General features: G+C 61.1%; 1 protein-coding gene across 1 annotated transcript; it reads right to left on the bottom strand.

The window, feature by feature from the left end:
- Nucleotides 1-820: 820 nt before the first annotated feature.
- LRP3 (LDL receptor related protein 3) lies at nucleotides 821-13,724 on the bottom strand. The gene is made up of 7 exons (XM_034946834.4): nucleotides 13,592-13,724; nucleotides 11,673-11,720; nucleotides 5,477-5,615; nucleotides 3,607-3,821; nucleotides 2,097-3,213; nucleotides 1,729-1,861; nucleotides 821-1,473 (listed from the first exon to the last, which is right to left on the bottom strand). The coding sequence occupies exons 1-7, from the start codon at nucleotides 13,662-13,664 to the stop codon at nucleotides 886-888; spliced, it is 2,313 nt and encodes a 770-aa protein (XP_034802725.1). The 5' UTR covers nucleotides 13,665-13,724; the 3' UTR covers nucleotides 821-885.
- Between the last annotated feature and the right edge of the window lie 3,136 nt (nucleotides 13,725-16,860).

Raw genomic sequence — 16,860 nt, 5'->3', positions numbered from 1 at the left:
GACGGGGGAGCAGCTCAGTCCGCCCCTACCCCAGGCCCCTCGATGCCAGTCTGAGCTCGGCCACCCAGGAGAGCTCAGGGGCTCCCGGCTGGGATTGTCTTTCTTCCCGTAAATCACCACAGAGTGAAGGTCAGGACTTCAGAGCCCACAGTCTCACCCTGGCTTACAGGTGGGGAAACCGAGGCCCTGAGATAGGATGGAACAGACGTGGCCACTGCTGTTGGTGCCTCGGCCTCTCTGTCCCCAGAAAGCACAGAGCAGCATGTCCTGGGGGCTTTGAGGCCTGCAGGGAACTCCAGGGGCTTCATGTACGGCAGGCACACACCCCAGCCCTGCCACAGTGCCCAGGAGATTGGACCCTCAGGGAGGGCAAAGGGCGCCTGCCTGGCCAGGGGCATGAGGGTTTGGCAGGAGCCACCCAACCCAGGTCCTCCAGAGGCTTTGCTGGACAGGAAGAGGGTGAGGCGTGAGCAAAATAGTCACCACGGATGAGACCCAGCGTCCCATGGCCCGGCCCCATCCTCATGACAACTCCCAGCTCTAGGGGCGGCTGTTGCCACTGCAGGGCAGATGAAGCAAAAAGGCTCTGGTCCCCTGCTTCTCCGGAAATGGGTTCCCAGAATGGAGTTGGGGGAGAGAAGTGAGACCCCAGGGTGCTTGTGTACACTGGGACCCTGCAGACGGGCTCACCGCTCCACTCTTCTCCCCCCGGTTCAGTCCCACAGCTCCCGCCCACCAGTGCAGCCAGCTGGCTGAGCGCCCAGCCCCTCCGCTGGGGTCCCCGGAGGGCCTCTCCGTAAGAAAGGACGCAGAGGCAGGGTAGAAATGACTGTGTATTCCCTGGTTACAAAGCGGGGCTGTGGCGGTCCCCAGCGAGCCCCGCGGTCAACAGACCAACAGGGCGTCATCATCGCTGGCCTCCAGCATTGGGGAGCAGGGGGGCGGGGGGTTCCTGCAGACCCCCAGTGGCTCTGGCGAGTGGGGGCCCAGGGTGCTGCTGGCAGTGGAGGCCTGGGGGTGCGGGTCCTGGGCTGAGCAGGGCTCCCGAGGTGCATCCGCAGGAACTGGGCCGTCTGCCAGTGGCTCCCTGCGGACCTTTCTGTCCTTGTCCACGGGCCTGCACTCTGGGTCTCGCAGGCCCGAGGGCAAGGGTGGCCCTGAAGGTCCCACCTCCGGTGCACGGCCGGGGGCACTGAGGGGCCTGTCTCCGGCCGCCCTGGTGCTGCCTGTGTCCATGAGCGGTGCTGGGGGGTCGGGGGCAGCCCCTGGAGCAGGCTGGAGGAACCCATCGCCCAGCACGGTCTGTGAGGGGCGTGCTGCGGTCAGCAGTGGGATCTGGCCTCGGGGCGCCCGCGGCCGGTGAAAGAGCCGGTTCCAGAGGCGGCCGAGGCGGCGGCGGGAGGGCCCCCGGCGGGAGGCGTGCCGACGCATCTGTCTCCGCATGGCTGTGCGAAGATTCTGCAGCACAGAGGCCTGTGGGGTGGAGCGGGGTGGGGGCGGGGGGATGCGGCTGAGGGGGCAGACAGGCTGCTCAGGGGCAGGAGACAGCACACCCCCAAGGGACCTGAGACCCGAGAGACCACCTTGTCCACCCCCCCCCACCTGGCCATGGGCCCTCAGGTCACCCTGCGCAGGCCTTGCCTCCCGCTCCTGTGACCCCTGGACCAGCCTCCTCCGCACACTGTCCCAGGTGGCCCCGGAGGGGCCTCACGCCCTCCGGGGGCTCACCTGGGACGCACTGTAGACAGGAAAGTCCTCCACGGGTGGAATGAGGCCCTGGGCGATGAGCTGACCATAGGATGGGGGTGCCTCCCGCCGCACGAACTCAGCCTCCAGGCGCGTCATCTGGGTCTCGAAGGCCCTAGAAGCAGTGGGCGGAGGGCGACATGACTGGGCTGCCCGGGACCTGCAGCAGCAACAACAGGATTCCGGGACTACCCTCCACCCAGACACCCCAAGATGTAGGGACCCCAGTGTGCACCAGGGCAGCCTCCATGTAGCTAGTCCAGGCCCCCGTCTGCAAACCCACAGCTGCGGGGACAGCAAGCCTGGGCGATGAAGAAGCCCGGTCCCCTGGCTGCGGGCACAGCGCCCACCTGTACTCCTGCGTGCGCAGTGAGTAGAGCTTGAAGGCGCAGCCCAGCGCGATGACCAGCAGCAGGCCGCACACCAGGCTGCCGATGAGCGCCGCCGTGATGACCTTGCGGGGCACGGCGGCCAGGCACCCATGCTCATCGCTGCCGTCCTGGCAGTCTTCCTGGCCATCACAGCGCCACGTCTCGAAGATGCACAGGTTGGTACCGCAGTGGAAGGTGCCGGGCTGGCAGGAGAAGCAGTTCTTCTCATCGGCGCCGTCGGGACAGCTTTTCTGGTTGTTGCAGCGGTCGGCAGGCGCGTAGCACAGACCACTGCCACCCTCGCAGGGGTACTGGTCGGGCGGGCAGGCAGGGCAGCCCTGCTCGTCTCGGCCGCTGGCACAATGCCACCAGCCATCACAGCGCTGTGGCTCCGAGAAGCAGCCCTGGTCGCCCGGGCTGCCCCCGTCACTGTCACTACTGCTCCCGCACGGCTGCTCCCAGGGGAGGCAATAGCCCTTCACCTGGTAGGTGGCATTGAAGCCGTGGCCGGCGCTGCGGGCGCGCGCGTGGTAGGCCACAGTGAGGCGGCCCTGGGCGGCCTCCAGGCTCACGGGCCGGTGGTTGCTGCGGTAGGACAGCGTCTGCAGCAGGCGGTCCCCGCGCTCGCCCAGGCCCTCGTATACCTGCACGTAGTCGTCGTAGCCCAGCCGCAGTTCCAGCTGCAGCAGCACCCGCCGGGGGTCCTGTGTGTCCACCAGCCACGTGCAGTGAAGGTCTGAGGGCCCGCGAGCGGCGCCGAACAGGTCTGGGGAGGCAAAGGAGCCGTAGAAGCTGCCCAGCCGCCGGCCGCACGCCAGGTCGGGGCAGCCCGCCTCATCCGAGCCGTCGCCGCAGTCCTGCAAGCCGTCACAGCGCCGCTCCACAGGCAGGCAGCGCGTGGAGCGCGCCCCGCTGCATGGGAAGGTCCCCCCGGGGCACAGGCTGCCGGGAGGCTCGGAGGCGGGCGCCGAGCAGTTGCCCTCATCAGAGCCGTCTCCACACTCGTCCACCGTGTTGCACTGCCACGGGCCGGGCAGGCACTTGCCGTTGTCACAGCGGAACTCATCTGCCTGGCAGGATGCCTGGCCCAGCTTCCCTGTGGGGTGGAGACGTAGCAGGGGACAGTCAGGAGACAGAAGAGCCTCCCTTCGGCCAGGGGGCCTGGGGCCAAAAGCGGGCAGGTGGTTCCCCATCACTGTGGCAGCAGAGACCCCTCCAACACCAGGGTGGGCTCTGTCCCTGACCTGAGCCTGGGGTTAGGGGTGAGTTCCCAGGACTAGCCAAGACTGGGAAGTGGGGCCAGTGACCTTGAGAGGCCCAAGGCATCCGCATGCCCAGTCCTGCCACTGTCCTGAGATTGACAGGGCGGTCAGGGGACATCCCACAGGGAGCCAGGGCCCTGTGGAGGGTGCCGCCCCTGTGGGCCGGGAGCCTGTGGGCATGCACGGTGTGCTCCGTGGTGTCCTGCCTGCCCTGCAGCCTCCATCACCTCGGATGTAAGACAGACGGAAGCCCTGGGCCTGGCCGGAGCTGGAGGCGTCTGAGTGGAAGAAAATCCAGACATGGTCGCGGGCAGAGATGAAGGCAGGTGGGATGGCGGAGCCACAGAGGCGGAAGGCCTCCTGGCGGGGTGGGGCTGCTGGGCCCAGCAGGAGCCAGTCCAGGGAGCACTGGTGGGACTCCTCCACGTCAAAGTTGCGGAAGCTGCGGGGGGGCGGAGAGGACCCAGACATGAGGCGGTAGGTGGGATCTCCATGGCCGAGGACCAGCAGGGAGTGGTCAGGCTGGAGCCACGGCCACGACAGCCAGCCCTGTCCTGGCCGGCTGCCCCCACTCCTCATGTTCCAGACTGCCTGGTTCCTCCACTCCCAGCCACTCTGTCCCCACACTGTCCCCATCCAGGTGTGCACGGGAGGCTCCATGAAGAATTGCGACATCCACGCAGGTCATTTCCAGCTCTGCTGCGGCTCCCCTTCCCTCCATCAGTGCACACAGTACCCCCAGCCCGAAGCCAAAGTGGAGCAGGAAGTCAAGAGCCCCCTGCCCCGACACCCTCCCCAAAAGGGCAGTGGCCCAAGGGCCCAGAACCCTCCACCTCGGGACCACTGGAATGGGCCCAGCACAAAGTCCCAGGCATGGGAAGCGAGGGTGAGACTGTGCCCACGGGGCTGGCCAAGGCTGCAGCAGGTTGACAGCTTGTCATCTCCGGAGATACACTGGCCCTGAACCACCTGGCCCTTGGGGAAACTGAGGCACAGAGACTAGGATAGACCCTGCCCATGCCCATCACATCCTCACGCATTGCAGCTATGGAGTAAGTCAGGGGTTGCGCTTTTTGGGCTCTGGCATTTAGGAAAACTATGGCAGATGGAACCTATAGTGACTCCCCAGCCAAATGTCCCTGTGACCACCCCTGGCCAGGACCACCGCTCACTGCCTGGCCCCCTTTCCCTCTGCATGTCCCTGCAGCTCGAGCACCCGGGCTTTGCCTGATTCACTCCCCTCCCCAAGGCCCCCTCCAGAAACCATGCTCTGGGCTCAGTGCCAGCCTGGCCCCCAGCCACCCCTGCGGGACAGAGAGGACACCTCTGCCACCTCAGAGACATCAGACCATGCCCACCAGTCCCAGGCTGTGTTCCCAGTGGCCTGTGTGCTGGCCCTGCCTTCCTGGCAGAGCTGAGTGACTGAGACCCCCCATACCCCATGAACGAGGCTCAAACCAGGAAGAGGTCCAGCTTGGGCACCTCGCCACAGAGGCCCGTGGAGACCCAGAGCACTGGACACACTTGCGTGCATGCATTCACATGTGCACATACATGCTTACGGCTCACGCATGGTTACACCTGTTATCTTTCATGCATGCACACATACACGCTCTCTGCGCCTTTGCAGGCATGGCTCGTGCACATGTGCTCACACATGCAGTCTCTCACATGTGTCCTTTATGTCTTCTCCAACATGGGCTTTTCCATGTACACAAGCACACATGTGTTCACATACATGCACACACACACTCACATATGCACACACACCTACTTACATGTGCTCACATGCATGCGCACACCACACACCTGCTCAAATACCTACACACGCCTGCCTCTCACACACACATCTGCATGCACACACACCTACTCACAAATGCTCACACACATGCACACACCCATACACCTGTTCACACATGAGCGCTCACACACGCCTCACTCATATGCTCACACACATGCACATGATCCCACACCTGCTCACACACATGTACACCCTCAGGCGTGTGCCCTCCACACCTGCTCACACACACACATTCTCACCCACCCCATGCACGTGGGCCCACATTGATTCCTTCCGACACCCCCGGGTGCCCCTACCTGATGGTAATCATGTCACCACGGTCGCCCTGGATGTACCAGCTGCAGTTGGTGCCTGGCGGGTAGTTGAGGGGCCAGGCCGGACTGTAGATGACCCCACGCCGCTCCGTGTGCTGCTCCAGCTTCCCACTGCAGGCCGCTGTCGGGAGAGGAGGCCGAGAAAGGCCGGCCCATCTTTGGTTGGGATGCGGGTTGCAGTGGGGGGAAGGGGGCTTCAGCACAGGCCTCCCCCATGGTGGGATCGAGTCCAGCCAAGGGTGGCCATGGCCAAGGGCAAGGCCACAACTTGTGACTTCATGGAGGTGGTGTGTACGGGAGGCCAAAGAGGGCCCCCTAGACTTGAGGCAGCTGTAGCCCCCAACCCTATGCAGTGGACTACAGCCTAGGTCCTGTCCCCCGCATCTCTGGCAGAGCTGGGAAAAAACCCACCAACAACCCCTCCTGCCAGCCGGCACCTCCAAGGTGTAGCCTCGTGGCCTCGGGTCAGTGGAGAATCCCACACCCCTAGGCCTGCCCAGCCGGCATAGCCCATCCTGCGATGGCCCCCTGCCTGCCTTCCCTGAGGCTTTGCTCACTCAACAAGTATTTACTGAGCACCTACTACATGCCAAGCATGCATGGTAGGCACACTGAGTAAGGTGGGAATAAGGCCTGCTCTATGGAACTCATAGGCTGGGGGTGGGAGCAGACGAACTTTACGCAGAACCCCTCAGTGGAATGAAGATCCTACAACAGGCCTGAAGAGAGGTGGCAAAGTCCAGCTGTGGCTGGAAACGCCACCTGGATCTGATCACACCTTGTGCAGAATTTGAGTTTTATCCTGAGTACAAGTGGAAAGCCGCCAAAGGTAGATCTCGGAACCAGGTGAGGAAACAGGCTCAGAGAGGGTCAGCGACTTGCCTGGGGCCACACAGCTAGGGAGCGGCAGAGTCAGGAATCACTGTAGGCCTCTGGGGGCCTCAGCTTCTTGCTGCAGCACTGAGCCAGCATGCACTCGTGGAGTGCCAACTGTATACCGCTCAGGTTGAGCAAAGCATCACGCCCGCCAGCTCAAAGGAGGAGCCCTCCATGCCCAGCCCCATGGGCCTCGCTTTAATCCATCCATTCTCCATGCTCTCTGCTTCTAAACCATCCAGGGCAGTGTGGTGAGCCTGCCCTGCCCCGCTGTGCCCTGACCCTCCCAGGACCAGGCGGCTGGCCCCTGCACTTGACCACACCTCCCACCCCATAGCACCCTGACCCTTCCCCGCGCTGGTCCATCTGATTCTCACAACAGCCTGAGATGAAGGCAGGGCCCATTTTGCAGATGGAAAAACTGAGGTGAGGGACGACCCCTTTCCCGAGCCCAGTGACACTCTCTCCTCACTCTCCCATGGCTGGCCCCTGGCACCGTGACCTTGCAAGCCAAGTTCTCTCTGGTTCTCAGCAAGACTCTCTGGCACCCAGCTGCAGGAAAGGAAGGAGAGCCCTCTGGCTGCCTCCCATACTCTTAGGACAAAACCACAATTCACTACAGCAGTGCCAGCCCCCTCCCTGCCCCACACTCTGCCTCATCCCTCCCATAACCCCTAGCCCCCCGGACCTCTCCGATCTCTCACATTGGAGGGGACTTTGCCCTGGAGGCCCTGGTGGTCCCTAGTGGGTGCTATCCCCACCTTCTTATCCCGTTCATGGACTCCTCAGCTTCCACCCCTAGCTCCAAGGTCCCTTCCCAGGGAAGCCCTCCGGGCTAGCCCCCGCAGAGCTCCAACCCTCCATCCCTCCCCCCAGCCTCGGCCACAGAGCATTTCCCTTTCGTTGTTGGGACTGATGGATGAACGTCACACAGGCAGGCAGGGCCGTGCCATGTCCCGGGGCCCTGCACAGTGCCTAACGCATGGCAGGTGCTCCAGAGATGTGGGTCCCTGAGTGGACGGGTCCATCTGAGGACCTGCTGGGCAGCTGGAGCCATGAGCTGAGAGCTGAAGCCCCTTCCCCTGGGGGCCTACTAGGACCATGAAGGCCCAGGTGAGTCGGGACTGTGACAAATAGGGAGCCAGTAACCCCCATGGACAGCTCGTGAGAGCATCAAGGATAAGAACAGAACTCTTGGTCCTAAAGCAAGGCTGGCCACCACTGCGTCACCATCAGACCCTTGACAGTCCCAGGTCAGTGAGGTGCAAGCCAGCACCTCTCCACCTGGAACTCATGCATGGCCCTGGGAGGCAGCCCCCACAATGAGCCTCTGATCCTGCCCCAGAAATAGGGCACTGTACACCCTGCTCCCAGCCAGGAAGGGCAGGAGATAAACTATCAGAAAGGAGTCTCAGGGTGCAGCCACCCAAACATGCAAAGTGGCCCCGGCCCCAGCCTGGTTCCCTTTGCCGGGTGAGGCTACTGGCCATGAGGACCTCACAGAGCCCTGAGGTCCTGAACTGGGATTCCTTGGGAGGTGTAGGGTTAAGAAATCCAAAAGAGACCGGGTGCAGTGGCTCACACCTATAGTCTCAGCACTTTGGGAGGCCAAGGCGGGGGGATCATTTGAGGTCAGGAGTTTGAGATCAGCCTGACCAACATGGCAAAACCCCGTCTCTACTAAAAGTATAAAAATTAGCCAGGCGTGGTACTGGGCGTCTGTGATCCCAGCTACTCAGGAGGCCGAGGCAGGAGAATCGCTTGAACCCAGGAGGCAGATGTTGTGGTGAACCAAGATCACACCACTGCACTCCAGCCTGGGTGACACAGCAAGACTTTTTCTCCAAAAAAATTTAAAAAAAAAAGAAGGAAATCCAAAAGAAGAGATCTTTCCCATTGGAGGGGGCCGAACAGGAGGTTCCACAGAAGGGAAGGCCCAGTGAGGCTGAAGTGGTATGGTCCCCCACATTGCATCTCTAAAGCACATGCTAAGCTGAAGTGTCAGCCTCTGAGTCAGCGTGGCTGGGAACCTCCCATGTTCACCTTTTTGCTGAGGGGTAAAAACCTGTGAGGTCCCCTGTCCTGGAGGACAAGGCCAGGGGCAGGGCAAGGCGCTGTCCATTCCTACTCAGCCCCAGAGGCCTCCCCTAGGGGACAGACATAGACCTGCCCCTCTCCTTGGGGCCCTTGGGGGCCAGGTGTCTCACCCACGCTTTCTGGGAAAAGCCAGGTGTCACCTGCCACCTTTCTCTCTTCCCACTCACTTCAGCCAGAACCCTTCTCCCTCATAGACCTATGTCTGACCCCTTCATCAGGGGTTGGGAGGCCACCAGCCACATCAGGAGCAGAGGAAGGGACAACTGCCAGCTGCCCTGCCTCTCAGCAAAACCCCAACAACGGGTGCCTCCAAACAGCCTCACCCCTGGGGGCCCCCCGGAAATTTCCACATCAGGGAAACTTGGTTAAACTGTTTGCTCTTCTCCAAAGCGGGTTGGCAGAGACCATGGTGGGTGCAGCAGCAGCCCAGCCTCATGCAGAGGGGATGGGAGGCAGGAGGGAGGCTGGGTTCTGTGCAGGGAGCTGCAAGTTCTAGGTAGGGACTCCTTTTTTTTTTTTTTTTTTCTGAGACAAGATCTTGCTCTGTCTCCCAGGCTGGAGTGCAGTGGTGCGATCACAGCTCACTGCAGCCTCAACTTCCAGGCTCAAGTGATCCTCCCACCTCAGCCTCCCAAAGTGCTGAGACTACAGGTGTGCCCCACCATGCCCAGCCTAGGCAAGAACCCTGCTTGACCTGAGGCAGACGTGCATGTGGTAGGGGACAGGGTCAGGGGTTGCCAATGAGGAGGGGGATCTCCAGGAATGCCCCGTGGAGGTGAGGTTCATGACAGGCTGTGTAGCAGCGGGCAGGCAGTGAGGGCAGATGGGAGGACTGCATGATTTGCGGGATAATGGGGAAGAGGGAGGGGTTCGGAGGTGTTGGGGGCTGTCAAGAGGTCTGTCTGAGCTTCAGCTGGAGGTGACCTGCCTTCTCTCAGGCAGAAGATGGCCTGGGCCCTCGGAGCCATGGTGGCCCACACAAGTAGGGAAGGAATGACCAGGTACTTTCGGGCCAAAGAGTCATCAAATATTCCTGAGAGGACACTGCAAGGCCTGAGAAAGCACAATTTGCAGATCCAATTTCCAAAGTTGATCAATACCCCCACCAACCTGCCTGGTGTAATCTGACGACGGGGAGCTGGGAGTCCCACCCCAGACGTGCTGGGGAAGCTGCCAGCTGCCTGCAAACTGCATGAAGCCCCTGCCCAGGCCCTCCCCGTTGGAGCCACAGTAGCTTCAGGGCTGAGCCCAGAGGCCGGGGGGATGCAGGAGGTGTTCTGACCAGTCAGGGCCCAACATACCTGGGCTTAGGATGGGGTTTGCTGAGGGGTAAAAACCTGTGAGGTCCCCAGGCAGCCCTGCTAGACCCTCTGGAGCAACTGAGCCTAGTGAGGGTGGAGAAGGGGCTGGGGGAATGTTTCCCAATCCAGGGTCCCACATAGCAGGAATCCCAGGGAAAGCCCTGGAAATGCAGAGTCATGGAGCTGTGGTGGGAGGTGGGTACCTTGGGCCACCTGCAGGTGGTCAGTAATGCTGGAGGTGTCAGAAGTGGACTCTAGGACAGCTAGGGTCCCAGACCACCACCCATGGCCTTGCGCACTGGGCGTGCAGCTCCCATCACAGAGGGCACCAGGGGTGAACAGCAGCCCCTGGAGTTTGGCAACGTGGACCCTGCTGGGGCCTGAGGTCTTGACAGCTAAGGACAACCAAACGCAAGGACCTGGACAGTGTCCTCCTCGCCCAAGCTCCATGAGTGGCCCTAGTCCCCGGGGAAGCACTTTTCTAAAAGTGGAGTATATGCACATTTGGGGTGACACACCCACCAGCAGGAGGGTGTCCTGGGGCTCACATTCATAAGCTGTGACACCCTCATTCCCCCTTCCCCTGACTCTACCACGGCCACAGACATCTGACCCAGGCTGGGCCAGTCAGCCTTTTCCTGGAAATTGGGATGGGAGACTGGGCCTCCATCAGTTGTGTGGACCAGGACAGCAGACAGGGCTGGGGCTAGGTCAGCGCTGAGCAAGGCCCGGCCCTGGGCCAGCCCGAAGCATCACAGGAGGCCGGGCTCCTGAGAGCACAGCTCAGGGCAGAGAGAGAGGGAAAGAGGCCCAAGCCTGCCAGAGGAGCCAGTGAGCACAGCTTCTGTGCACCCTGGGCCTCCCCCTCGACCACAGCAGGGGTCCCGCTGCCTGACAGCTCCGGGTCCTTTCTCCAGCAAGCCGGGCCCTGCACAGAACTAGAAACCCAGGCACCTCCTGCCCCACCGAGCAGAGCAGCAGGCAACGAACAAGTCAGAGGCCCCCATTGTTCTCCCAGGCTGCACCTTGACCTCAGGTTTTGGTTTTGGTTTTACAGACAGGGTCTCGCTCTGTCACCCAGGCTGGAGCACAGTGGAGCCGTCATAGCCCACTACAATCTCAAACTCCTGGGCTCAAGCAATCATCCTGCCTCAGTCTCCCGAGTAGCTAAGACTACAGGCACATGCCACCGTGCCCAGCTAATTTTCAGATTTTTTTTTGTAGAGATGGAGTTTCAACTATGTTGCTCAGGCTGGTCTCAAACTCCAGGGCTCAAGCATTCTCTTGCCTCAGCCTCCCAAATGCTGGGATCACAGGCGTGAGCCACAGCACCTGGATGTCGAGACTTTCCCACGGAAGCTGTGATGCAGCTTCTAACTTACACCTTTCTTCCACCCCTGCTCCTGCTTGTCCAAATCTAGTAATTCCCAGGTGGCCCTGCATGGCGTGGCATGTCCCCTCCTTTCAAGAAAATTAATAAAGCCTTCTTTCCCTGGCATGGGCCTCTCTGTGTCACCCCTCAGTCATACCCCTATAAATTAAATCCTAGGAAGCCCATGGCCTGCATGAGGCACAAGATGTCAATTCCACAGGACCCTCGGCAGCTTGCCGGTGGTATAAAGCCACCACGTGCCAGGCACCACACTAAGAGCTTGCCTCACTGGCTCATGGAACACTAAGAGCCAGGTTTTGAGTAGACCTTGTTATTTCACCCACTTTACAGATGAGGAAACTGAGGCTCAGACAAGTTGAAGCCTGTCCAAAGCCAAACAGCTCCTTTGTGATGTAGAAAAGATGCACACAGGAACTCGGGGTAGTGCCAGGACCCTGAAGGCCTGTCCTCAGGGACCACTCACCCAAAAGGGACCGAAGGAGTGGAGGAAGGAGAGAAAGTGCTTACTTACCTAAGGCAGGAACCGCACTGCTGAGTCTCCCGGTGAGAAAGATGTTCACTGTGGGAGATACAAAGAAAGGGTCAGGGGTCCCACATACCTGCTGGGGACCAGCAGCAGCCCATGAGGGACACCACAGCTAAACCCAAGGCTGGCCCGCTGGTCCCCTTCCTCTTACAGGGCAAGGCCCAGAGCGCAGCCCAAGACTGCCCATCAAGAGGGCCCCTACCACCTCACCCCCACCTCCCTGCCTCCATGTTCTGTTATCCAGGCTGGAGTGCATAGCTCACTGCAGCTTCAAACTCCTGGGCTCAAGCAATCCTCCCACCTGAGCGTCCCAAGTAGCTGGAACTACAGGTGTGCACCACTATGCCTGGTTATTTTTTTATTTTTTATTTTTGTAGAGATGAGGTCTCACTGTGTTGCTCAGGCTGGTCTTAAACTCCTGGCCTCAAGCAATTCTCTTGCCTTGGTCTCCCAAAGTGCTGGGATTACAGGCACCTGCCACCGCACCCTGGCCTGCTCCTACAACTTTGAAGGGCTTCCCCCTACCAAGGGGCTTTGCTCGCCCAGCAGCAGCAGAGGCAGGAGGGGAGGCAGTTCTGATAATCCCCATTTACAGGGCACCCAGCTAGTGACGGAACCATCCTCTTCCCCCGTGCCAAGCTGACCTTGAGGAGGAAAGCAGAACTCCCCAGCCACCCCTCAAGCACCCACCTCCATGGGGTTTGGCCCTTACTTTCACCTTCTGCTCTGGCCCGGGGGGTTACGGGCCCAGAGTCGGGGGGTGGGGGGAAACCCAACTTCCCGGGGTTCAGGATGTGGGTCAGATCCTGCCTGGCCAGGAAGCAGGAACCGCTGCCCCCACCCAGGACACCCAGGCCCCCTGGACAGAGCCAGGCCAAAGCTCCTGAGCATGGAGCGCCTGTCCCCCTGCTCTGCTCAGCAGGGATGCCAGCACCCAGCAGCTCAGAGCCCAGCACACATGACCCCGCACCGAGGTTGGGGTGGGCGCGCTGGGGTTACACCCTCAATGCTCCCCAATGGCACATTCCCACTGAGCCAGGCTCACACAGCTGGGGCACGGGCCTGCCAGAGCCTCGGAGCTCCCTGAGGCCTGGGGGTGATTACTTTGTCATTTCAGTGGCTTCAGCAAACCTGTCAGGTTACAGAGCCCTCACTGGTGACATCACAGGGTGTCCCCTAATGACCCCCAGTTCTTATAATGGCCTCCCTCCTTCATCACAGTAAATAAAGGAGCCATGTGGGTTGGGGATTTAACTCCTCCTCTCGCCTACACAGAGCGCTGGAAAGCTGGACAGAAAAACTCCCGGACAGGGCGGGAGCCCCTCCCACCCCATGCCTGGCCTTGACCGGTCCCTGGCCCAACCCAAGCACCCTCCTAAACTGAACAGGCCTGCCTGGGGGCTGAGAGACACAAAGGGAAAACAGGAGTCCCCTGGAAGCCGCCTCCACACTGGCACCCTCCTCCAGCCCTGCCCCGCACCCCGAGTCCCCATCTGCGGCTTACACCAGCCCCCACCCCAACTCCGGGCCGGAAACAGTTTCTTCTTCAGGGGACAGCCGGCCTGGCCTTTGTCCCCAGCTCCCGGGGCCCCCTCGTCTCCAGGCTCAGCGCGGGCGGGCCGGGTTGAAGGCTGCCGCCTGCACGAAGGGCCGCCTGCCAGCGCTCAGCCCGGGCTCCGGGCGCTACTCCGAGCGGGGCGGGAGCCGGGGCTGCGCCACCAGAGTCGCCCTCCCAGGCCCGGGGCCAGGCGGGCAAGCGGTGCTGGCCCCTCTCTGGGTCTCCGCGCGGGAGCCACCGCGGTGGGGGGCTTGGGATGCCGCGGCCGGAGAGGGGGTCGGTCAGGGCGCGGCGCGGACTGCCATGCGGGGGACCCGGACCTGCCCGGCCCGCGCGGCCCACTCACCCAGACAGACGACGGCCAGCTGCGCCCGGGCGCCCGGCGCGCCCTCCAGCCCCGCGGCCGCGCGCTTCTCCATGCCGGGCCCGACCGCCCGCGGGCGCCGCCTCCTGCCCCGCGGCTCCGGCTCCGGTTCCGGCTGCGGCTCCGGCTCCGGCTCTGGCTCTGGCTGCGGCTCGGGCTCGGGCTAGGGCTCGGGCTCCGGCTGGCGTGGCTGCTGCGGCCCGGGTGCAGGCGGCGGCTCCCGAGGCGTCTTTGTGCGGTGGCGGTGCAGGCCCGTAGGGCGCGCGGGGCCACATCGGCCGCGGCGTCACGGGCCCTGCGGGAGCTCAGCGGCGGCCGCCAGGGAAGACCCCCGCCCGCCGCTGCCCCCGCGCCCCGGGAGCCCCGCCGCGGCCGGCCTGGGCCCGGGGACCCCCGGCGCGCCCATGCCCCGCGGCGCGCAGCCCGCCCGGCCCCGGCGTCCCCGGGCCGCCCCGCGCTGCGCCCAGCCCGCCCGGCCGGGTGCCGCCGGTAGAGCGTCCGTGGGTCTGTCAGTCCTCCCGCCCGGCCCCTCGCCCGCGCCCGGAGCCTGGAGGCCGCGCTGCGCCAGCCACGTGACGCGCCCGCCGAGCCGCAGTGGCGCTCGCTGGGCGGGCGGAGGCGGCTGGGGCGGGCCGGGGGCGCACGCCCCGCCTCGGGGTGCTGGACAGCTCTGCGCACCAGCCCCGCCCCGCCCGCGCCCCCCGCCGCGCTCCCCGCGCTCCAGCCCAGTGCTCCAGGCAGCCGGTGCTCGCCTGGCCTCCTCCCGGGCCCACGAATTGATCCCTCCTGGAGCCGGCTGTGCTGAGGAGGACCGGGGAGCGAGGATTGGGAAAAGGTGGGAGAGAGAGGGCTGCTTAGGGACCTCATAGGAGTGGCACAAGGGTCCCTGTTCCTGCCCCTCCGCTTCTTTCATTTGCCACAGTCCAAGTGCCCTGTCACGTCTCTAAGAGGAACCCCCTGTGCCAAGCAAGACCTGTCAGGGGACATTGGTGAACACACCAGAGGCCTCTGGAGATCTCCCAGGGCCCCCTGAGCCCACCCTGTTACCCACTATCCTCGTGAGGCTGGGGACTTGGGAGGAGGCCTGCTTCTTAGGCTGGAGGTGCCCTCTGGAGAGCTGCCCACCAAGAGGTTGAGTCCAATGAGGCAGGAACCAGGAGAGACAGGGGGAAGGTTTGAGAAGGCCATTTAGGGCCAAGACGGATGTGAAATCAGAGGTCCCCAAAGGCTCCATGGCACAGCGGGCCCACCAACCTGAGCTGAGGCTCCCAACCCTTTTCTAACACCCCCAGACCCTCATTTGATATTCTCCGTTTATGGAGAGAAGGTTGAGTGAAACTGATGGTCCGTTAGTGAAAGCGTAGACAGTCACTCACTCACTCGCACTGTGCAGGTTGATTGGATTTTAATAAAAAATGGGGGGAAGAAAAATCCTTCTGGTTTTTCTGGGTTTTCTTATTCTCTCTCTTCTAATTCCTTTGGTGATTTTTCCAAAGCAGACTTCTTAGGAAATGTATTAAAGGACGTAAAAATCAAATAACAAGATACATTACAGATTGATGGCATAGAGCACTAGCCTATGTGTAATTTGGTTTCAGAATTTCCTCAGACTGCTGACTGCGGAAGAGCAGGCATTTATTTACGCATGGCAAAAATGGTCAACAGAGGCAGGGGCAATGGTTGGGTGGATCTGCCGTTTGTTCGTTTGTTGTTGTTGTTGTTGTTGCTGCTGCTGCTGCTTCTTAGTTTTTTTAGAGACAGAGTCTCACTTTTTCACCCAGGCTAGAGGGCAGAGCTGCAACCATAGCTCACTGTACCCTCAAACTCCTGGGTTCAAGCAATCCTCCCACCTCAGCCTCCCAAGTAGGTGGGATGACAGGTGTGCACCACCATGTCAGGCTAATTTTTTCATTTTTTTGTAGAGACAAGGTCTTGCTCTGTTGCCCAGGCTGGAGTGCAGTGGTGTGATCACGGCTCACTGCAACCTCAAACTCCTGGACTCAAGGGATCCTCTTGCCTCAACCTCCCAAAGTGCTGGAGTTACAGACAGGACCCACCACACCTGGCCAAAATATGCGGTTTTGGTGAAGATGCTGCCTGCTTCAATGCATGTTTTGCACTTTATGTAAGGAATCTAGGGTCCAGACCAATGACCAATATGGGAATCATGTTGGAGCCTGAAGCAAAAGAAAAATGGGAGCCCCTAGACACACTTATCAAAATATCCTCCCATATTTTGACCCAAGTGGAAAGGCTAAGAAAAGCTCTACAATCACAATATGACTATATCTAAATCCATGCTCCCCAATCTATGCACATCCCATTGTGAACCCTCATAAACCCATAAGGCAAGAAATGGCCAAGGTACCCAGGAACCTTGGGCTGATTGGAAACAACTGTCCCCATTGCACACACAAAAAAAATTGCATTAAAGTTGATTTATCTTCATTATTGAGTTTTTTGGCACTTCCTTCAATTCTGTGCCCAAGGTGAGTGCCTCACTGCCCTATCCTACTCCCGGCCCATATTGAGACCCCGGCCCATAACTGACACCCCATTTCCCGTTTGTCTCATGATGGTCTAGTGCCCCCTAGAGGTTGCTGTGCCAGGCAAGACCCTTGCTGGGGGTCCCCAATGCAGCTCTGGCCCAGTCCTCTCCCCCACCGCCCTCTCACCACTTCTGGAAAGGTTCCTGGTATTCCTGTCTCTGCTTCAACACTCTTCCACGCTAGCTGCAATCGCCTGGGTCTCTCCACCTCTGAAACCTTTTCGTAAACCTCCCTCATTGACTCAAGCTATATCCAGAACGTGTCTATTCATCACAACCCAAAAGCTTCTAACCATTGGAGAATTCAGTACTGGGAAGGAGATGGTGGGCATGGACCCAGAACATGGGAACTGACTGGCTGGGGCAGGTGAGGGAGCAGTGGTGGGGCAGAGGGGCTCAGACATGAGAGCAGGGGCTTCCTGGCAAGAAGCTGGCCTTCCCAGTTAGGAGGAAGCAAAGCTGCTGTCACAGTCACTGTGGGCCAGTGACGCCTTCAGGAATCTGCTGCAGGAGTGAGGAGCCACAGGACATGCAGACAGGAGACGGAAGGGACACAGAGGCATCCCATGTAAGTCCCCACTCCATCCCATACGAGAGGGCCACCACCATTGCCCACTCATCAGCCACATACCCCGAGCCCTCGTGGGACACAGAAGAAACCAATGACACAGGAGAGTCCCACATCCTCCCCCAACATTCACCC

This window comes from Pan paniscus, chromosome 20 (assembly GCF_029289425.2).
Source record: "Pan paniscus chromosome 20, NHGRI_mPanPan1-v2.0_pri, whole genome shotgun sequence".
NCBI classification, from domain to species: domain Eukaryota; kingdom Metazoa; phylum Chordata; class Mammalia; order Primates; family Hominidae; genus Pan; species Pan paniscus.
This window is presented reverse-complemented; position numbering and strand designations above follow the sequence as displayed.